Source organism: Apus apus, chromosome 7 (genome assembly GCF_020740795.1).
Source record: "Apus apus isolate bApuApu2 chromosome 7, bApuApu2.pri.cur, whole genome shotgun sequence".
Lineage (NCBI taxonomy): Eukaryota > Metazoa > Chordata > Aves > Apodiformes > Apodidae > Apus > Apus apus.
The window spans coordinates 30196898-30219768 of NC_067288.1; the positions used below are offsets into that span (position 1 = coordinate 30196898).

At 49.6% G+C, this 22871-nt stretch overlaps 1 protein-coding gene across 3 annotated transcripts in view; it reads left to right on the plus strand.

Annotated features, from left to right (window-relative positions):
* Positions 1 to 22871, plus strand: part of PDE4B (phosphodiesterase 4B) — a 202054-nt gene that overhangs the window by 113784 nt on the left and 65399 nt on the right. Inside the window, exon 1 of one of the 3 annotated variants that reach the window (XM_051625510.1) lies at positions 924 to 1295. The exons of the other annotated variants lie outside the window; for them this stretch is intronic. Coding sequence (XP_051481470.1) covers positions 1249 to 1295 — 47 coding nt within the window. The 5' untranslated portion in view covers positions 924 to 1248. Of the gene's footprint in view, positions 1 to 923; positions 1296 to 22871 lie in introns of those variants that run through there. 3 annotated transcript variants of the gene reach the window in all.

Below are 22871 nucleotides of genomic sequence, written 5' to 3' on the forward strand. Positions count from 1 at the left end.
CGCTCCCGAACCATCGCACGGTTACAGCTTTAAATCCTCCTGTATTTCCCCAGCCCTCCCTCTGCCCCCGGGTCCCCTCCCCGGCTCCTGCGGAGGTGCAGCCTCCCGGAGCCCGCCGGCAGCCCCGCAGCCCCGGGGGGGGCCGGGGATGGAGGGGGAATGATTCCGGAGCCCCGATGTGGGGGGAGCGGCTCCGTGGCGGCTCTTTTCCCACCAGCAACACCCCCCCCACCACCCCACCCCCTGACGTCTCGATGCACCAGGGAGCTGTGCCGGGTTTGATGTTGAGCGGCGGGATTTAAGATGTAAATCTTGTAAAATTCCATTTTATGCAGAGGCGCGCAAATCTGCTCCGGCTCAAAGGGAAGTTGCAGCTGCGGACGTACCTGCTCGGAGGATTTTCCTGCAGGCAGAGAACAGGGAGGGCTGGAGAAGCAGCTGGGGGATCCCGTGCAGACACACAGCCCTGTCCTTGGGGGGCAGCCCGAGCGCAGAGCACACCCGTGGTTGTGCAGTGACCTTTTGCGGGGAGCCTGAGACCTCCCAAAGCTTTGCTGTTTCTTCTAGTTAGGTGGGATGGATAAGCCAGGCCTTTTGCCGGACAGACGCGTTCCCTCCTACCTGTAAGCCCTGAGCTGGGCAGGAACCTGGGTCCCTCTGTAGCTGCCTGCACCCCTGGCACCCCAGGAAGCTCATCCCGCGCGTCCACGGAGCGGGTTACGCAGGAGGGACCCGGGAGTGGAGTTTCTGCAGCTTCAGGAAACTTTGATTCATCTGTGAAGGTGGTGAATGAACGAGGGGTATGACCTGGAAAGAATAAACAGGAAAATGGGGATGTTTCTCCAGTTTGGAAAAGGTTTGCTTCCCCCCGCCCCGCTCTGTCTCAAGATCACTGGAAGGGATTATACAAATGAGAGCAGGAAACTGCAGTCAGGGCTTTGCCAGAAATAGATTTCCTTTTTTCTTTTTCTTTTTCTTTTTTTTTCCCCTTCTGATGTAAATGAAGAAATATGGGAGTCCGTAGAGGCTGCTCCACAGGCACCCTCACATTTTGACTGCCAAGTCATTTGCGTTCGTCTCTAAGGTGACATCCACCCTGCAATGGGAGTTGACATGTAATCACAAAGAATCAAAACTCCTGGAAGCATCTACGTGCCCCCGGTTCAACTTCACAGAGACAGAAGTTTGGAACAAGCGGAAAAATGTTCTGAATTTTTGGGGACGAGTGGAAAAGTGTCACCTGGGAAGATGTTAAATATTAATTTTTTGCCTAATCGCCGTCATTCGTGGATTTGGTGAGTGGGACCTGGGCTTGTCTGGGTCAGAGCAGTTCGGGTGGGGAAAAAAGTGCTTGGAAGTGTGTGATTTTACACTTGCAAATTATTTGCTCCTTTACAGGAGCATTGATGAGGATGTGCCTGCTCCTCAAGCTGTGAAATTGTCACCGTGCTTACGGAATATTTTCTTTTCCTCTGTCTTTCCTGATCAGATTTTGATCTCGCAACGCGCCCTCGCGACGCCTCCTAACTGGGCGGGGGGGTGAAAAGGGTGGGACATTTTGTATTGTGCTTAATTATTGTTGTTACAAGGTGTGGGTGAGCCTAACTTTTCATTTTAAAAAGTCAGGGCTCCCTCGAAAGCCTTTTCACTTGGGGGACTTGGTGGTGTTACCTCTGTACCTCCTCAAGTCTGTTGTCAGCTACTGTTGGGTTTTAATAAGGGGATGGAGCCACCACCTCTGCTCTGCTCATGGGGTCTTAGGGCTGAGGGAGATGTTAGGGCAACCTCAGAGGCATGTCCCATGGTGGGTACCACGCGTGGGGGTTGATAGACTGCACCAAAACAGCTTCCCTTCGTGTAGGTGAAGGTCCACTCTTGGAGTTAAGGTATGGAGTCATTGGATAGTGGGCTCCATCTGCTCTTGTGGTTGCAGATACTCCAGGTAGTCTGTCCAGCATCTTGTAAAAATCTAAAATACAGAGAGGATTTGATACTGTAGATACTCAAATGCTGTATTCTGTAATCTTACCTATAAAGATACATTCTGGTCTTACATAGAATTTATTCTGCATAATCTCATTATTGCTTATAGTCATTGAACTGTGGCTCCCTCTGCATTAGGCTCTGAGATGAACCTATAGCTCATTATTCATGGATATGAGTTAAAATGTTGAGGCTCAGAGTCTTTAAATGCTGCTGTAAAGCTAGACAGGGGGCTTTGCTTCTCCAGAGCAGAGTCTGCCCATCAAGAAGAGCCCTGTGGGGTGTTTCAGGGACAGGAGAATGGAAAGGTAAATATTTAGAGGAAAAGAAAAGCACTTTATGACATTGTTGGAAGACCTCTGGTTGAAGCATGAGTTAAGAAAGGAAGAAATGGGGCCTCTCTAAACAAGGAGGCAGCGAGAGTGGGCGAGAAGGAGGGGCCCACCAGTTGCTCGAGTTCTCCATGCGAGGTGCTGTGTGTTGTCCTTTTCTGAGGACTGCTTCCCATCCCTGCATTCCTCACCCCTCTGAGCTCTTCTTGATTAAAAAGCCCAACCGGGTCTATGATTACATTGCGTAAACACCTGGGCTGTGTCTTGGGCCCTCAGTGAGGTGCTGTTGGATGGATTGATGGCTGAGATGGGAAGGATGGCTCTTTCTCCCTTGGGTTGGGGTGGATGGCAAGGTCAGTTCTCCTTCTGCAGTTCTGGTGCAGCTGCAGCAGTGGCACAGCACTGCCCAGACACCCTCTGCCATTCTGGGGGACAGACCTGGTGGCACGTGTCACCTCACCTGTTCACACAGCTGCTCTGTGCCCAGGAGGGGAAAGGGTGTTGGCAGAAAGGGCTCCTCCCCAGCCAAAGAGCTCCAGCACGTGCTGCTCGGGTGGCTGTGCTGGGGACTGTCCCCCCTCTCCTGTCCTCTTAGGGCTCTGGTTGACTCCACTCCCCACTCCCACGCAGATGTAGTGCTTGCAGACACGTAAGGACCATGTCATCAAGGTGTCAAATGTATGATTGCTGCGCGAGGTGTTGCACGGCCCTGTTGTTTCAGACAAGCACGTTACCAGCGTTTGTCATCTTTGTACCAAAATCCTTCAGCTTTCCTTTCTCCATGTGTGCCCGTTCGTCTGCGGGGGCAGAGGAGGGTTCAGACATGACATCCAGGCCTGTGTGTTGAGGATCCCACCAGGATCCCCACCACCAGTGGCCACAGGAGTGTCAAGGTCTGTCTAGAGCTGACCCTGCGGAACTGGTTTTGTGCGTGAGCAGGCTCCAAAGGCACCTTGCCATGGTCCAGCACCAGCAGATGAGGCTGGGCCAGCTTGGGAAGGAAGATGTGCCTTTGGTGCCAGCACTCTGTGACCTGCCAGAGCTGAAGGACAGAGATGAGTGAGGAATGATGTGGCTGCTTCTGAGGCAGGTGTTGCTGCACGTTGCAGAGCTCATGTTAGACCTATCTTGGAATTATTCCCATGGTCCCCCCTTGATGCTTTGGCAGGGGGAGTGGGTTGGAGTTAGGAAGTTCCTCCTGAGGAGGAGGCCTAATAAGTGAAGGCAGAGGAATATTGGATCAGGAGTAAAGGGGCTGGAAGCGTTAATTGATTAGTCAGAATTACTGGTGCCAAGAAGAAGAGAGACTGTGTGTCAGTTCTGGACAGTGCTACCACCGTGTGAAGCAGGGGGTGTCACACAAACACCCAACATTTAGAGAAAGGAGAAAGAGATTTCTGTAGTTGTGAGACTATCATAAATAATTTTGGCTCAAGAAAGTATGTAACTGAAATAAACACCCAACAGCACTGTAATCCCAGGAGGGAGGGTGGTTAGAGATGGGTTCCAGAGGCAGGTGGGGCCATCAGGGATGATCTGATCAATCAGTGAAGTTTCAGGTAATTAAAAACTGCACAGCTCAAGAGGAGCCCTGTCAGTGTATTGATTTGCCAGGGAGAGGGCAGGGGCTGTCCTGGAAGGAGTCACTGGACCTGTCTACAGGTGGAAATGAAGCATATTCTTCACCCAGGCTGGTCCAGTTGCAGTTTCAGTCTGAGCTTTGCTACTCACCACCTCTGGATCTGCCTGGAGGCTTGTTCAGACCATGCATAGGGGCTGAGGTTCGTTAGTGGCTGTCAGGTATTTGCACTGTATCTTCAGGCCTTTTGTTCCTCTTTAATAAATTTTGGTCCTCTTCTGAGCTCCTCCTTCCTCTGTCCAATCATGCAGAAACACACCCTTTAACTAACTTTAAAACAAAAAAGTGTTGTAGATGTTGGTGGAAGCGTAACCATTCACTAGCCCCAACTATCCAACATGCATTAATTAAATTAAACAAATGGACCAAGTAACCATTCCCTGCCAGATGGGTGTGCCAGGGAGCAAACAACTGCTCTAGATTGCAAAGGGGTCATGAAAACCATCCCTGGAGGGATTTCAAAGCCATGTAGATGGGGTGCTGAGGAACGTGGTTTAGTGGTGGCCTTGGCAGTGCTGGGTTAACAGTTGGACTTGATGGTCTTAAAGATCTTTTCCAACCACAACAATTCCATGATCCTGTGATTCTGTGCATTTCAGAAAACCCAAACCAGTCTGTGATTCTAAGTTTGCAGTTGGGATATGAGGCTGGAGGCAGTTTGCATCCCGTGATACCAGATGCACTGAGTCTGATTTTTAAGTTGAGTTCTGAGGTACTCAAGTTTAGGTCTAGGAGTTAATAATCTCCAACATCATGGGTGAAAATCTGCTCTACCTTCAAGTTACCTGACTTCTATGGGGCTTAGCTGTAACTTCAGACATACTTAAAACAGTTTGATTGTCTTGCTGTATTAATTCTGTAGCCGCCTATAAATAACTGGTGTCTTCAACAAAGGAATGATTGATATGCAGAGGGTAGGTTTGAGAGACATCACTCAGGAATCTGTAGGCACAGTTTAGAAAGAGGAAGCCAAATATTTCCCTTGTGCTCACAAATGGCTGTAGGAAGCATAAAGAATACCCTGTGGAAAGGTGTCTGCAGGGAAGACGATGCCTGGCTGAAACGGGGGCTTTAACCATAAAATCCTGGGGGTTTAACAGGGTCTGAGCAATGCAGGATTTGCTTCAAGCAACTGAGAAGCTGCTTCTGGAGGGATCCTGGTGGCAGAACAGTGCTTGGTATTTAGTGACCTTTCCCTTCTCTCCGTGTTGTGTATTTTCAAGTTGTTTCTGGTGGTATTTTCATGCTGGTCTTGCAAGGCAGAAGGTAAGAGTTGGAGCGTTTGAGGCTGCTCCTGTTGTATTTACATGATCATATTTACATTGATTATCTTAACTTCCAGTGAAATAATCTGGGTAACTTTATTTGGGTGGGAAACTCTTTTTAACCAAGTCCATGTGTATCTTTACGTGCTGTGCACATTAAGTTTTTTTTTTTGAGTCCTTTCCTCCTCCTCCTTGTGGACTTGTCCAGGACACCAAGGCTGAAGTCCTCCCCCAGTGCAGACACCTCTGACTATCTCGATCCCACCAGCAGCTCAGGGTGAGCTTGGGTGGAGGAGCTGCCCTGCAGCTCAGTAGATGCTACTCCCCAGCCTGGCTCTGGTGGGTCTCCAGGGAATGCCTGTTGGTTTCTGTGGCATCCAGGATGACCAGGAAGCCACGTGCTGACTTCCTCTTAGGAGTCCAGCTTCTCCTTAGATGCTTTTAGAGGGGAAGGCAGTGGTCTTCCTCCTAGTGAAGGGGGATGCCACTGGGTGCTCCATGGGCTTCCAAAGAACTGCTCATTAGCTTCCCTGCTCTTCAGCCTCTAAGCATGCTTCTGCATCTCTGATTTTTATCTTTCCCTCATCATCCATGAGTATAGTCACAGAATCATAGAGTGGTTTGGGTTGGAAGGGACCTTAAAGGTCATCTAGTCTCAACCCCCCTGCATGGGCAGGGACACCTCCCACCAGCCCAGGCTGCTCCAAGCCCCATCCAACCTGCCCTTCAACACTGCCAGGGATGGGGCAGCCACAGCTTCCCTGGGCAGCCTGGGCCAGGGTCTCACCACCCTCACAGCACAGAATTTCCTGCTAATATCTAACCTGAATCTTCTTCTTCCAGTTTTAATCCATTCCCCCTTGCCCTCTTACTCCCTGCCCTTGTCTCAGGCCCCTCCTCAGCTTTCCTGCAGCCCCTTCAGGCACTGGAAGGTGCTCTAAGGTCTCCCTGGAGCCTTCTCTTCTCCAGGCTGAACACCCCAACTCTCTCAGCCTAAGACATGAAGCTTGAGACATTATTTTTAATTGTGCTACAGAGAGTTAAGATAATTTTATTTCTTCCTACATGATTCTCCCCGACTTCCCTGCTATTGCAGCTATATCCTGTGATCTGGTCCTGGCCACCATCACACGTCCACCACTGACACCTGTTCCTCCCAACATCTTCCCTTGGCCTTGTCCTGGCCACCTGCTCCATGGTGGCTCAGGAGGTGCTGCCTGGGTCTGCAGCTGTCCTGGGCTCACGCAGCCAGGTTTTATATTTCAGATGAGAAGGGCTGGACGAGCTGGGACAATTCCTTGATAAACCCAAGGTGAGACGGGTGAAACGAGCACATGAGGCTTCACAGCACAGCAGGAATTCATCATGTTGGGTCAGTTTCTTACTGAGTTTGTTTTCCTGTTTAACAGATTGATAGAATTAACACATTTTCATATGCTTGCCTTAAAAAAAAAAAAGAAAGAAAGAAAGCTACAAACATAAACTGCTATTAAAGGCTTTTCTTGCTAGAATTTATAGTGAGAGCTACACAAAAAAAGCAACAGAACCATACAAGTATCCTGGGAGGGGGAGTGGGGATATCCTGTAAAAGGATTATTAAATCCCTTTATAAACCAAGCCACACTTTGGTTGCTTGGGAATTTCTTTTTTTCTTTTTTTTTTTTCTTTAGAATAAAACAATTAAACTTCCAGAATTTAGCAAAGAGCTTCAGCGCTTTAATACATTTGCCACCTGCAGCTTTTCATACCATTTCCGTTGTTAATTGTGCTGCACACCACGAAGAAGAGCAGAATCTCATCCTCCATGTCCTGGGGATGGTTTGCAGTTGTGGGGGCAGGAGCTGCTGTGCTGGGGGGGGGGGGGTGTTGCTGAGCTGGGGGCCCTGCGGGCAGGCGGCTGCGGTGGCTCTGGAGCTCTGGTCTCTCTGGTCTCTCTGGTCTCTCTGGTCTCACTGAGCTCTGAGCTCACCAGCCCATTGACGTCACAGGGAGGTTTCACACCAGCCCACCACGGCCACTCAACTTGCATGGAAATGAAATAACGAAAAGCAAGCAGAGAGGCTGATCCCTGGTGCAGCGGCAGCGGGCGGGTCAGGCTGCTGGGGTTTCTTGCAGCAGCAGGGATCCTTCCCTTTGGAAGAAATTTCCTTTTTAAAACACCTTTTTGACACCTAAATGTAGAGATGTGCTGTTAAGGAAGCAGCAGCATCACTCTGAAGTGATTCTACAGATGCAAACAGGGGCTGTGTAAAGGATTCATGGTCTGGAGAAGTCCCTGCTGTGTCCTCAGGCCAGGCTGGGGTGTGGGCTGGGTGGACATGGAGGTGTGAGCTCTGGTAGCAGAACGTGGATGATTTATGGGGCTGCCTCACTGGGAGCTAATTCACAAGGGAAAAAATGAGGCTTTTCTCTCAGAAAACCTTCCCTGTTTTGTTCTGTTTTCACATCCTTTATCAAGTTAGCATTTGAATAAAACTGCAATTATAAGAAGCATCAGGGATCATCTGTGATTAGGACAAAGACTGTAAAACTGCTGAGAAAGGGGAAGCTGGAGTGAGGTGGGATTGCAGGAGAAGACCTGCTGTCACCTGCTACACAGCCTCATCTGCCTGAAGCTGCTTATTAGGAATAGGGCCATCGTGCAGCATTTTAATAGTTTTGCTGGGTCCAGCTGCAGTTTTGAGGTGTGTGATGCTCCTGCTATGTCAGACAGATCTGCTGAAACCAAGTGTGGCTCATTATAACCTGGCCTTGCTGAGAGATCCAGGCACCTCCACTCAGATGGATGCTCTTTGTTCTTCTGGAGGTAACACACCAGGCTCTTTTTACTGTAGTTCAGCCAGTTTAGAATATCATTTTACACCACTCAGAAAAATGAAACATGTTATTGGCATTGTTAGATTACATGCAACGAGGTCTTTTTGTCTTCTGCATGAAAAGCTTCAGAATTTTTTCTTTTATATGTGGTTGCCCTCAAAATGATGAAGAGAAGATGGCTTGCTGTGACCCAGAGGGTGACCAGGGCATGGATGGAGGTGGCAGCCAGGCACTGACATCCCTCAATAGTCCCAGACAGAACTGATGGAAACGGGAGCTGGATAATGATTCTACGTTTGGTTTTGCAATGTGGGGAGAAAGATTTTGAATCCCACCTCACTGCTTTTAAAAAGTTCTTCTGATGAACCTCATCTAGGTGAGGAATAGATACCAGGGCTATCATTCCAATCCTCTGCTGCCCTGAATGTCAGCAAGGATGGGATTGCATAGAGAAAAATCCTTTGTTTAGGCTTCAGGGTTAAATTTAGGCTGAGCTTTGGACCTGGGGAGCAGAGGGCAGTGCCCAGGGTCCCTCCATCCTGCTCTGGGCATCATGTCAGCCAGGGTGCTCCTGCACAGGGTGCCCCTGGCTTTGTTCTGTGCAGAGCAGAAGCAGCTTGAGGGGAATGTTTTGTGGCCTCTGGAAAAGTTGCTCCACTTTTCACATCAGCAAAGGGAGTAAGTTATAGGGATGGGTTCCTTGCTGATGTGGAGCTGTTCTCAGGAGGGCAGGACTGTAAATCACAAGCGATGGAAGGTGTTTAAAAAGAGTCATTTTACCTCTAAAATTCCTTGTATATCATAGAACCACAGAGTGGTTTGCGTTGGATAGGACCTTATAAGACCATTGAGATCCAACCCCCTGCATGGGCAGGGACACCTCCCAGCAGCCCAGGCTGCTCCAAGCCCCATCCAACCTGCCCTTCAACACTGCCAGGGATGGGGCAGCCACAGCTTCTCTGGGCAACCTGGGCCAGGGTCTCACCACCCTCAGAGTGAAGAATTTCCTCCTGTAACAAAACCCAGGTCAGTAGGAGCCCCACTTCACTTATGCTTCAGCAGGATCCAGATTTCAAGCCCATTTTTCGTTGTGGTGTTCTCTGTAACAGCTCAGTGCCCAGAGCTTGCCTTACAGACTAGGACATTTGGAGCTAACAGAAATCTTCATCCCATGAATCATCTTTATGGCCTCCTATGGACTCGCTCCAGGAGCTCCTTGTCCTTCTTGTGTTGGGGGCTCCAGAGTTGGACACAATATAATACAGAATGTGTTGGTAAAAGTGTCCAGGCAGTAGTCTAGGCAATTGCTTCCACAGGATTAAAACCTATCCTTGTTAAAAGCAGGTTTGCCCCATTTAAAGCATCATCTATGGTATTGCCTACCCTGCCTCAGAAGCTCTTCTGATTTCAGTGGCTTGGCCCACTGTCAAAAGCACAAGCATGAGCAAAGCGCAGCAGATGTGATTGGTGGGTTTGTTTATAGAAGTAAGAGAATTAGGAGAGGAACTGAATTTGATAGACAGCACATATTTGGCTTTTAGAGAGCATGAAATATAACTTTGGGTATTCAAGTTGACTCTCATGAGGTGGGAGAGGTCTCATACAGCCCGAAAATTGGCTGTTAGCTAAGGATGTGAGTGGGCGGTCTGGGGAGCAGCAGGAAGATCCTCCACGGACAGGCTGCTTCAGGGAGCCTGTTATTACCTGGCCTGGAGGAATGTGGATCTGCAGGGAAATGAGCAAAACTCTTCTTGTCTGGCAGCTGAAAAACTGGCAGATAAATACTTGGTTTTCTACAGATTAGTCAAGGAGAATGGGAAGGGTGGGCAGTAGCATGGTGGTCGTCCAGGCAGGGTGGCTGGAAGGGCAAAATGAGGGTGAACCAGACGATGCTGAGAATAACGGGAGAAATAAGCTGCAGTCTGGAGAGGATGGTTTGGTGTAGCTGTCTCAGTATCTAGGGCAGCAGCTGACGTATTTCCAAGGAAGTCACAGCAGTTATTAGGAGTTCAGGGTTTAAAGCAGAAAATGAGGCAGATTGAGCACGACACAGCTGGGGGGAGACCTGCAGGAGCTGGATGGACGAGGCGCATCGTGCCGCCTCCCGCTTGTTCCTGCGACCTCTTGACCTCCAACAACCCTGAACCTAGTTTGAAAAAAAAAACAACAACCAAACAACAAAAGAACCCCACTATGTGTCATTTCAATGGTTTGTCGTGTTTTCCACCCTGGCTCCCAGAACAGCTCGTGCCCAAAGGGCCCAAACTCCTGGCAGGAAAGAGGAGGGAGCAAGGCCAGCTCCCCGAGTGCCCACGGGGATGCGGCGGCGGTTCCCTGGCTGGTGCAGGGTTGCTGCAGAGACAAGAAAAGATGATCTGTCATGTTGTGTGCTTTTCTAGAGGACACCAAGGGAGTTCTCTGGAGGAGCCAACATAGAATAAAAATAGGGGAAAGCCTGGAGAATTAGTGGCTGGCAAAATGGGAAGGTGTAGTTCAAGTAAGAAGGATAGAAGGGAGTACCCGGAGGTGAGAGCATCTTGATAATATTTTGTTGAACGCTCAAAACTGGGTGTTGCTTGGGGATTGAAAAATAAGTGTTTTAACTGATAATACACACGAGGTTGTTTTACAATCCACAAGGAGAGGGTTTTATTCAACCAAAAAGTAGACTTTGGATGTTCCTAATGTTGTTTGCAGTGAACATGTTGTGAAGGTAAAGGATGCAGACACACCTGGAGATGTGCACAAACAGCAGAAGGTGAAAGAACAGGTTTGGAAGTGGGGTTGGGAAGTCGGGTGGGGGAAGTCCTTCCTCTGTCCTGTCCTGCTGCCAGTGCCTCACGTGGCTTCCCTGGGGATCTGCCCTGCGGTTCTCATGGACTTCTGGTGCTCACTGAAAATCCCAAACAAAACCCCTGCAGCAGATGCTGATCCTGCCTGACAAGAGCAGACACCTTCAGGTTGGAGATCTAAAATTCACTGCATCCAAGTAAAATATGTAACAGCTTTCATTTTTATGACATGACCACATGAATCCTAAAACCCTAAATCTGTTTCATTTAATAGTAAGTCCCTCATGGCTCATTTTGTATGCAGTACACAGAGTGGCATGACTATTCTGGGATATGGTCCCAGGAACAGTGGTGAGTCATCAGCCGCAGCAACAGGAACGATATGAGGAGCTATTTATTACTGCTCTTCTAGGCTCTGAGCTCTTCTAAGCAGTGAGTTCATCTAGAAATTATGTAATTATTCCTCCTGGATGGTTTTTCTTATTGGTTTGTAATTACAAAATATTCTCAGAACACTTCTGTATTTTAAAATTAAGTCCTCAGGATGACTTAATGCGAGAAGAACTAAGAGATTAAATCTTACCTTGTTTATATTAATTTCCTTTGACTTTAGCAGCAAGGCAGCTTCCTAGATGTCGTTGCACAAACTTCACCTTTTGTTGCAAAGCGGTTTAGTGTGTCATTCACTGGTTCCTAAGTTTACAAACAAATATTTGGGGTAGAATCAGCCAGTCCTGGACACTGGTAGGAGGGGAAAGTCCATGGCTCGTGGTTTCTTGGGTGGGAGAGGGGCTGAATCTGTAACCGTGGGAGGAGTTGTCCTCATTGCCTGCCAACTGCTGGCTGTCCCCGGAGGGGGATGAGATCCACAGGCTTTTCGGGAGCATGTGCTGCCACCCAAGTCCTCCCCCAACTCATACTTGTTTTCATAAACAGCCTTCCTCTGCCAAGTGCTCATTTGTAGGTTTTTCTCACAGCAAAAGCCACACCACTGCTCTGCAAGAGCGAGACGGGTTCTTGGCAAGAACTTTTTTTCCTAAAAAAAGGAAAGTGAATGTTAAACCCTCTCAGGGGTCTCCCTGCCGTGGGAGCCTGGCATGGGGAGCCTGGGGATGCTGCTGGCCCTGGCACACCTCTTTGGACCTGGGCTGGAGCTCTTGGGCAGCATTCCCAGCCTGGTGAACCCCTTCCTAGCAGCATGTGAATGCTGTTTGTCTCGCTGTTTGACACCAACTTCCTCCCTGTTACTACAGATCCTCTTTGGATACAGGCAATATTTGGTTTTGTGTTCTGCATCTCCAGAAACCATGGGGGGAACCCTATACCTGTTCTGGAAGGTCACCTCCCTGAGGTCTCAGTCCATCAAATCATTGCTGTGCCTAGATGTTCCCATATGCATGTTCCCATATGCAGGAATCCATAGGTGCAGGATACCTGGGGTTAAACTTCCAAATGGCTCCTTCATCTCCCACCTGCACGTGCCAACACAGCTGGATTGGACATCTGGGGACTGCACAGACAGGGCTCACCCTGAGCCCTGCAAGGACCTGATACAGCAGTGCCTCACATGTTGTGATTCACACCAGCAGAGGAAATCATCACCAAAAATATATTCAGAATTAATATTTCAGGTATTTTTTTCATTTTCGGCTAGCTGTGGGTCTCCTGCACTCATCTCTGCATGGGCCAGCTCACCCCAGTGGCTTCAGCAGCTCAGGAGGGCTGCCCAGACCTCCTGGTGCCACGGGAGAAGGCTCCCGGTACACTTCATGATGCTCTCCAGCCCTCAGCACCAAGCAGCCTGGAATCCATCCCTGGTGACATTCTCTGGGAGTATCTCTGGAACTGTTGACAAACATCAAGAGAACAGCTGTCCTTTGTGGACAAGAGGAGTGCCAGGTGCCATCTACTGGAACTGGACCTACTTCTACCCAGTACCTGGCTTCTTCTGGTCACAGCAGCCAGAGCCTGTTGGCAATGACTTTAGGTGAAAGGAAACCAAGACAGCAGGATTCACTTGAGTATCATTTTGATTCCCTGCTGTGCTTCTAAGCCTGAATCCTTGTGCTCCACTTGTGGCTCTTGAACACCAGGGGAATTGTCTCAGCGTTGTCACACATTGATGCACAGGGTAGGAACAGTGTTGGCATCAAAAGATCTGGATCCCTGTACAGGGCATCATGTTCCCACCACTGCTGCTGCCCAGCTGAAATGTTGGGGTACAATTGTTTGTTTGGAGGTAGGGACCACCTTTGGAGGTGCTGGGCCACAGCACATCCAAGAAGTACATTTGGGTGTGTAGACAGGGAGCTTCCCAACCAAAGTGTTCTTGGCAGTTTTGTCACCTGCAGGAGCAGATCCAGCACATTTTGGCATAATCTGACCAGAGAGGAGATGGAGCAAGAAGCAGCTTCCCTGCAGAGTTGGGGAATTTGGTGCTGGATGTATTTTGCAGTGATTCCAAGGCTGTAGATTAAAAATCAAAACAAAGCACTAGACCTGTTGGATCTTGCCACAAGTGCTGTGGGCAGCCAGAGCTCTGCTGGGTGCCAGCAGGGCAGCAACTCCATGGGTCTGCAGAATTTGGGCCCAAAATTCCCCCTTCACACATGGGAGGAGTGAGCTGTGATGGTGCTCCCTGCTAGTTAGGGAAGCCAGCTCCCTGCTAGAGACATTTCTTACATTTCATCTCTCTTCGGAAAGAAAGTTGCATCCTTATATTTATAATCTATTCCTTAGAACTCAGCACAGCCAGAAAGTTTCAAAGGTTACACAAAGGGTGAGCTAGGAAGGCTCCTGAAAAGCTCTACATCACATTTTATTGTTCAGTTATCTTATGCTGTCTGTTGTTTTTACGCTGATCATAAATTACTTCGTTTTCCTCTTCATTATATGTTGTGTTTTGACATTTCTTTGCCATTTTTATCACTTCTTTAGCCTAGGAAGAGATGTGTAAAGATGGTTTGGAAGGAGAGGTTAATTGCAACGAAGAAGGCTGTGGTGAAATGGGTCTGTCTTAGGTCCATCACTCTAGGTGGGACCTGGTGGTGGAGCAGTGCCTGCTGGTCTGCAGCACCCCAGGGCATCTCCACTGGTGCAGCTGGGGAGAAGTGCTGGAAATTTGCAGAAACTGAATACTCAGGAGAAATCCCACTAAGTTTATGGAGGAGATGGTCCAGTGTATTCTGCAGCAGCAGGGGATGCAGGGAGCCACAAAGCTTCTTCCAGATTTCTGGACCTGAATGTTTCTGTAGCATGTAATTGCTTCCCTGCTTCCATGGGGGACAGAGTATCGACTCAGGTGGGAATGATTTAAAAAGTGGGTGAGATGAACTTCCCAGTAAGTGCTGCAGTCTGTCCCACTCCCCGTGTCCTCAGACACTCTGATCCCTGTTCCCTGCCCGTGGAAGCCATCCCAGCTGCAAGCCCCTTACCCAGTGTATGGAGTCCAGCCCTGGGATCAATGACTCCCTGTCCCCTGCTCTTCTGTGACCCTGCTCAGCTCAGTAAGCCCATGGAACACTTGAATGGCATCAGGGCTGCTCCTGGGTGGGCTGAGCCTTCAGAAGCTTTACCACACAAACACCAAGGGAAAGAGGTGGAAGGCAGCTGGAGGAAGTGCAGTCAGGGATTTCCTGTAAATCATCTCTCCTCCTGCTAAAGCAAAATCCCCACACACGTCACCAAGAGCTGGATGAGGTCAGGAGGAAAGGAATGAACTGACACAGAGAGTGACACCAGTGAAGTCAGGTCCTGGTTTTGCTGGCTGAGCTGTGCCTTGCAGACCAGAGGAAGGTGCACAGCAGCAGCTGGAGGGTTAAGTACTTGTCTCTTTTGTGATCTGAGTCCAGGTCTGGGACTGACACCCCATCAGTCTCCTAAACAAATGGTTCTTTTTAGCCCTTTCTGACATCTGAGGAGCAGAAGATAAGTGGTTGGTTCTGCGTGCTGTCCACAGCCAGTGAGTGTGAAGTGGGAACACAGCTTGTCTCAATGGAGTGTCCTGGGCCAGCAAATCCAAGAGAAGAAGCTGTGTCCTGCCTGGTTGTGCAGGATGACTGTGCTACGGACTGCACAGGGTTTGGCAAGAAGCCCACCACCCATAGCAGGCACAAACGGGTCCCTCGTGTGCCAGAAGCAAGGCAGAGGGTTTGCCCCACAGGTCCAGGGACCATTGTGCTTGGCCATTCCATGTCACCAAGTCCCTCTGGCACGTGCCTCTCCACCTCCTGAAGGGCCATTCTGCTTCTCTCTTCTTCTCTAAGTCATGAACTTTACCAGTCATGCATTTTTATGCAATTTTTTATCTTTTACATGGCTGCATTTTCTCTCCTGTTATTAAAAAAGGAAAGGAAAAGCTCTTATGGGCATGAATGAGGATTTATGTAATGGGTTGCAAGGACTCCATCAAAGCCATTGTGCTCTAGCTTGTGAATATCTATTTAATCAGTGGTTTTAAAAAGAGACCTTATTTGTGCTAAGTGATTTTTCTTTCTTAGGCTGCAGCAAGAGTTTCATGCCCTTGTGGAGACAGAGTGCAGCCAGTCCAGCTACTCTAGGCTTGAATGCTGCTATTGAACTGTCTTTATGCTGGAAAGAGGTTCAAGTACTAAAGATGCTTTTCAGATGATTATGGAGCTGCTACAAGAGTCTAGGAAGGAGCATTCTGAGGATGGTACTGCTGTGAGGAAGTACTGGTGTTTACTAACCCATCTAATTAAATTCAAGTCAGTAACTCAGTTCTGCTTGCTCAAATTTTCTACATCGCAAATTTGCTGGAGAAGCCTTCTGGGTCCCCACTGTAATTAAGGAGTCAGGCCAACTTTTGATGTCCTGGAGGCGCCCAGTAGGCACCTGGAGGCACTCTGGGTTTCAGCCCCTGCTCCCAGAGAGGACTTGGCTCCATCAGCCCTCGCAGGACCTGCCCTTGCCATGCAGGTAAGAGCAGTGTGTAGTTAAGGCAGCAGTGCTGGGTCCTGCTTCCACCAGGCCAGTGTGTGGGACAGTCCCAGCAGGGGTGAGATCCACCAGCACGTCCGTGGTTATGTTCTCAGTCCGCCTCAGTGGTTGGTGGCATTTTGCTTCCACCTCACCCAAAGAAATTAAAAGGAGTGGGAGTTAATTCTGGCTTTGCTTTCTGAGACTAGTGGAGCCTACGAGTATAAATTCAGACAGAGTTTGGTTTCAGTGTGTGGCTGGTGAACAGCAGGTTGTGTTGGTAGATTAAGTCACGGAGAACGTTTCATACAATAGTGCAGCAAAAGCCATAACGAGTGAGATGTGTTCCTACCCCTCATAAATCTTTGCACTTACTTAAGCAGGGTGACTTCTACGTGGCTCCTCAGCCTGGCACCTGCCATGTTCCTCTCTGCTCTGCGTTATCAACTACACCCAACAGTCTCCCTTGCCCAATTAAAGCAGCACCTTGGCAGAAAGCAAAAACCACCAGCCATGTAGGGCTGACTCCTCTCAGCACAAAAAGATCTTGACATTAGGGTTTTGTTCCCTGGTTGCATCTCGTGCCACCCAGCTATCTTGTTTGCTCTTCACATGACTTGCCGTCAAGCCCTCAATATCTGCGTGGCATTTGATGTTCCCTCTGGTCAGATGCTTTGCTGGGTGATGCCAGGTTATTAATACAGCCTGTCACATTTCCTTCTGGCTGAGTGGTGTAAAGGGAATACCCGTTGTTTGTCTCCCACCCTGGCTCTGCAATCTTGATCTTTTCCAGACACCCCTGGTGGCTGGCAGGCAGACAGCACGCTGTCCTGCTCACCCCTGGACTGATTGGTTTCTTGGCCATTGTCCAGTTCCAGACACATCGACACATCTGCAGAAAGGTTTCCTAACCTGCAAGCTCAGAGCTTGAAGGAAGGAAGGAGCTGGATTTCAGCTGGAGTTCAGCAAAAGCACAGAGAAGAAGGGGAGCAGTTTCCAAGACTGTATCTTGGTTTGGGCTGGAGAAGGTGGATACCTGAGCTGGGGTGGGAGGAGGTGGGCTTGGTGCCCTCTCCTTCCAGTCTCCTGCTGGGATTTAATCTGAGTTTAAACTGGCTAATTGTGACTGAAATGAGATGGCTAGCAGCAATCTAGCACGTGCAGCATTTCTGCAAGCAGAGCAAGGGTTAACCCCTCCTGGTTCAGTGCTCAGGTCTGCACCTTATGGAATGCTTGATCTGAAAACTGGGATTGAGCACATACCCCTGGGAGGGGCTGCTGTGGGCAGGGGTGGCTGCTCAGTGCTCCAGCATCCCTGGGGCCCAGGCTGTGTGCAGGGTGCCAGACCCTCTGCTGCTGCCCTGCCTGCCCTGCCTGCTGCCCCAGGGCCATGCAGCCCCCCCCCCAGGGCTTTCAGCAGCTCCTCTCTCCTTTAAAGTGTTTCCTCTCCTGGGTTTCACGAGTCGAATAACGCCAGTGGAACAGCACACCTGTGCTTACTATCTTCAGCTTTTCCAGCATAGAGGCTTTTCACACATTTTCTCTGGGTTGTTGTTTTTTTTTTTTCAAAATGGCCCCATTTTGAGCATTGATTACCTCTGCCTGCTCGCTCTTCATTAGCTCAGTACCAACCTTTGTGAATACTAGAAAATAACCCATTATGTCTAAATTCTATTAGCTCAGGAACAAAGCTTTTACTATGATGATGTGAGTCTTCGAGTGCAATCAGATATAATGATTTTGTGCCATGCCTACACATTCATGCTTATTCACACTGAAATCTTCACCTTCTGCATTATTAAATGGTAATCCATTGTAGCACATACTCTGCTAACATTTCTTCCTAATCTCCAAGTGTTTGTGGCTGCACTGGTTGCTATCACTGGGCTTGATGACTTACAGCTGCATTTAATACATATTCCTAGTTGGGGGCTGCTGTGGATCTTGCTCTGTGTTCCCACATCTCTCTCTCAGTCTAGCTTTATGATTTGTAGGAAGTGGCTCCAAAATTGTGATTTCCAGCAAGTGATTTTCAACATGAAGCAGAGCTTCTGAGGGATCACTGATTAAAAGAAGTTCAGAATGAGCCCTGAAGTGGGTCCTGGGATGACTTGGAGGTCTAGAGAAAATAATAGTGTTATTAAATAATGTTTGGGTGCCAGCTGGACACTGTCTGCTTTCACAGCAGAGAAGTAGTTCCTTCCCAAGAGGTTTTTAGAAAGGCAGCACAGAGGAGCTGGTTGAGATGCAAGGCGTGAGGAGGCTGTGCAGGAGCTTTTCTGAAGGGCTTCATGGCAAGATGATGAGCTGAGGTAGGACTTGAGCAAGGAGATAATGTGGCAATCAGAAAATGCAGACTGTTGCAGGCACAAACATGCTGGAGAAGTCACAAAATGGTTGTGAAACTGTGTAGAGGAAGCAGCAAGCTGGGACTTTCTGCTGCATGATGGGAGCCAGGTCTGGAGCTGAGACTCCTGTGCTGCCTTGGGAAGAGGAGAGCTGGGATGAGAACTGTGTCCATCTGGGCACCTGCAGCAGGGCTGGCTTGTGCAGACACCAGGGTTTGGAAGACTTGTTTGGGATGAAGAAGGAAGCTGGAAGGATACTAGAAAGGTTAAAGAAAAAAACCAACCGGGTAACGGATATAATGTGTGATGGGTAATGATGTTTGTCTCCTTCCTAAGTCAGTGCTTTGCTATCAATAGCTGGCAGGCCTGCAGGGACAAACATCCTGAGCTCTGCCACACCTGGAAAGTCTGGGGCCTTGTTTTTACTGTATGAGCTCACCAGTTGGCATAAACTGCACGGAAAATGCTGCAAAAGCTTTTGCCCTGCCTGGCTTTTGGGGCCTGTAGTCACTCCTGTAGAAGGTTTTGCTCTTGCTGCCCACCATTTCTGTCTCTTCTCCATGTTGTAGAAGGTTTTCCTTCTGCTAAATCCAGTTTGCTGTCCAGAATTATTAAAGCTCATTCCAGAGCATGTGACTGAATAGCAGAAAATAGAAATCGGTGTTTTGAATTCACCCTCTTTTTCCCTCTTGTGTTTTCAAACAGCCTGAGGAGGAAGGGAGGGAGTGTGGGCAGGCAGAGCGTGTCACTGCTGAGGCTGCTCTCAGGTGTCCCTCCCAGCTCACTATCATTAGGAAAAATGCAAATGTATGGAAATAGTGGATTGTGCATGCCAGCAGATGGCACACGGTGGCAGAGGCAATGCCAGAGGTGTCTCATGTGGGATGGTGGCACGTGCTTTTGACACCAGCCCCTTGTTTCTGCTGTGCTGGTGCCTGCTCTGGTGGCTGGGCTTGGGCTTGGGAGCAGGAGAGAAGGGTTTGGTGGGAGGCTTTCTGCCTTCCTCCTGCAGGAAGGGGGCAGAGAGACCCCTTACCCAGCAGCTCATCCTGCTGTGTCCCTGTGACATCCCCCAAGTAAGTGTGTCTCTAGAGTGGATGGATGTTCAGTGGGAAAGGGCTGATCCATGGTGAGTCACCAGTGGGGACACGTGGGCTCCCTCCCAGGGAGCTGGGCTGGGGGTCCCCCCTGAGTCCCTCAGAGGCAGAGCCTGAGTGCCAGTGGTGGGATGAGCTTCCTACACCACCAGGCTCCATCCTGCAATGTTGTCATCAATTATGCTGTTAATCCCACCAGTAATAACATCAAGTTGGTGTTTACCCCCATCACTCCCACAGGAAAGCTGTTCAGTGATCTGTCTGCTCTCGAGGCAAATTTTTCCTCTGATTTCCAGCATTGGTTTATTCGTGTCCATTTTATACCCATTTGTTCTTGTGCCAGCCTTGTCCTTCAGCATCAAGTTCTCATCTCCTCATGTGGCCTTTGCCCCCAGCACACGCATGGAAGCATCATCCTGCCGTGGGGGGTTCAGCAGGATGAATGAGCTGGGCCCCTCTGGCCTTCCCACCAAGACCCTGATATTTTGATTGCCCTTGGACTGCACGTTGCCTGTTGTGAGGTAGTTGGGCAGTAGCAGTTGAGACACTGTTGAGCAGTGTCTTTTCCTATTGATCTAAAAGATGAAGAGTACAGAGATTTGAAGCCTGTGAAGTGAGCACAATTTTGCTGAAATGTACCCAACCAGATTACTTGTTTTTGGGAGGGCTGAGTCTCCAAAGGGTTTAATAATCTGATACCATCTTAGGACATTGAATTGTCTTTTTGCTGGCCAGGAACACAAAGGCCAATTATGGAGATACATCCAAAAATGACTGTTTTGTGAATCAAGTGGAAGGCCTGGTGCATTTCTCAGCTTTCCCCGCATCCACTGTTGGACTTCTGGGTGCTGTGGAGGGATGGGCTGAGGTACTTTCAAAACACGAGTGCAGAAAAGTTGTAAATCATCTTGCTCCAGTGCTGCCTGTCCTCCCAGTTCAGATCAGCCAGGTAACACGGAAAAAATCTGTGGTCTCTGTCCAAAGTGAGTGTCTCTGCAGTCCTGTCTGCAGGCTGGGCTGGCGGCAGGGCAGGACTGGGGGGGTCTGTGGCCGAGGCCTCGGTGGCCGCGCCGGGCGTCACGGCCGAGCAGAGCAGCTCACCCTGGGCTCGCCAGCCTGTTTGGAACAGGCAGAAGTGCCTGCTGGAGCCGTGCCAGGTGATCCTCTTTTGAAGGTCAGGATGAAATAAGCCATGATTCTGGCCAGCAGCCTCCTGATGCTCCGGTTCCGGACAGATACGGGAACATTTTCCTACGTGCTGGAAGCAGAGGTTTTGTGCTGTATGGGCCCCCTGAGGCTCGTGCTGCTGCCTTGTGTTTGCCATTAGTGCACTAGATGCGTTGGGGGGAGCGTTAAGGGTGGCTTGCACTTAAAATATGTACTTGAGATACTTTCAGATGCATTGATAAAAGTGCACTGGATGGCTGCAGTTCCCCTTTCGTTACCAGTAATATCCTGGGGGGAGGGGAAAGCTGGACCCTGTCTACCCACTTGCTGGGTGGAATTACCCCTGCACCAGGCAGGTTCTGGGGAGGGAACGGGACTTGTCTGTAGGTAGAAATGCTGGAATATGTCCTGGAGCCCCACCAGAAGGCACCAGGCTCAGCTGCAGCCCTGCACCAGGGCCCCCATCCTATGAGACAGGCCACCACGGGCAGCTTCCTCCACGGGAGGCAGCGTCCAGGTCTTGTGTATTGGGGAAGAGAGTCTGTAAAACGTTATGGTGCTCAAATGCAGCTGTAAAAGCTGAACTGACACTGAACAGAGCAGAGCAGCCAGGCCAGGCTGGGATAAATACTATCCTGTCACTGGAATGTAAACATCTGTGCTGCAGAACAGCTCCGTTCGCAGAGCAGGTGATGCCGAAATCCAGCCAGTGTCAGCTGAGGAGCACTGAGCTGTCCCTCTGCCACCTGTGCCACCTGTGCCACCTGTGCCACCAGCCACAGATCTGGGTCTGCCCATCCAGCAGCTTCCTGCAGGGAGATGATGGTCATTCTTGGGTCCTTCAGCCCAGCTAAAGCCCAGCCTGTGGCCCAGAGTAGGCTTGGTCCCGAGGAGCTGTGAGTGGTGCGGGGCAGAAACACCCTCGGGGTGGGGGAGAAAAGCAGCTTTTCCCTTGGTTGCCAGCTAGAATATTTTCAGGAGGAAAAAGAAAAAAGCCTGTAGGAAGTGGCCTTGCTGCCTGGGCTGAGAGTGATCACGCTCACACCCAACTGCATTTACAAGCTCTGAAAGTAAAAATAGGGAGGGTGTCTGGTCTATGACTCTGCCTTGCATTTTCCAGAGATTAATGGCAGTGAACCATAGCAAGATGATGAAGTAGCCCAGGATGTGCATTTGGAAAAATAACAACTGGTTTATAGAATTCAGGATTTCTTCTCTGGGAGACTTAAAGAGCCACATGATGTTAGCTTGTTACGGGATAACGTCAAGCTACTTATCTGTAGTAAACATGAAAAGGATTAGATTTCTTGGAACCCTCCATGCTAGAAGAAAATCCAAGCTCCTTTTTACCTCCCTCCTGTACTTTTCCAACCATCTCCTGGTGATGTTGGGGAACAGTGCGAGGCTGCAGCTGGCTCAGGGTGGTGCTGTGTCCTGTCCTTAGGCACACATGATGGCTCTGGAGCCTGGTGGCTTTCACCAGTGCAGACACACATGATGGCTCTGGAGCCTGGTGGCTTTCACCAGTGCTGGTGAGTGAATGGCAACAAGAAAAGGTTCAAGGACCTGATGTACAAGATGGTGAGTTTCAGGCAGTGGTTGCCACAGCCACTGAAGAAGCAGGTAGCACCGTGGCTTCCTTGTTGTGACTAGGGCTTTAAAAAACTGAATGAGCACCTTGGACCATCCTTCACAACCCAACAGTGCTTGTGCCAAGCTGGGAGCTGAGCTGATGTTTGCTGCTGTGCAAACCACGAGCAAACCTCCCTGGGGCACTGCTGGTGAGTTGTGCTGGGCAGGGGCTCTGGCTGTGTGCAGGTGTTGGTACCTTGGAGTGGGGCTGAAGGTGGAGCTGGGCTCCAAGGGGAGCACCACCAGCTCTCTGCCTTAAACTCTCAGCCTGTGAGTCAAAGCAGTCTGTAAGCAGAAGGCAAGCTGATTCCTGGCCCCATCCTGTGGGATGGCAGACAGGCTGCAGGCCATGGCAGGGGGCTGGGGTTACTCTGCCTCCATGGTACCCCTTGCACAAGAGAGCTGCTAGGAAGAGTGAACTTCCATATTCAGAGATAACCTGCTGAAATGAGCATAGATTTTTGCTTTGCCATACACAGGGAGGCTTAGTAATGTGTAGCAGCAGATGACAGTTTACATTAGAAACATTTAAGTAAGCATTACTGGGTTTTCTGTGCCAGGCAGCTGAGATCCACGGAGGGACTGTAGAGTTTGGTGGCATGAATGTTTAGGCTCTACAGATCATAAAGAGTTTGAAGTCACATAAGGGGCAAACCTGGCAGAGGGATCTGAACACTCCTGAGAGGCCCCTGAGAGCAAGATGACGTTCCCCTTAGTGTGAGAAGGTTGGAAAGAGGAAAACAAACCACCAATACTAGGTGCTAGGAGCTCTGCGTGGGCTGCTGGTGCTCAGCTCCAGCGTGCCTGCTGAGTGTCCCATCCCCTTTCATTAAGTGGCTTCAAGCCACAGACTTTCCATGT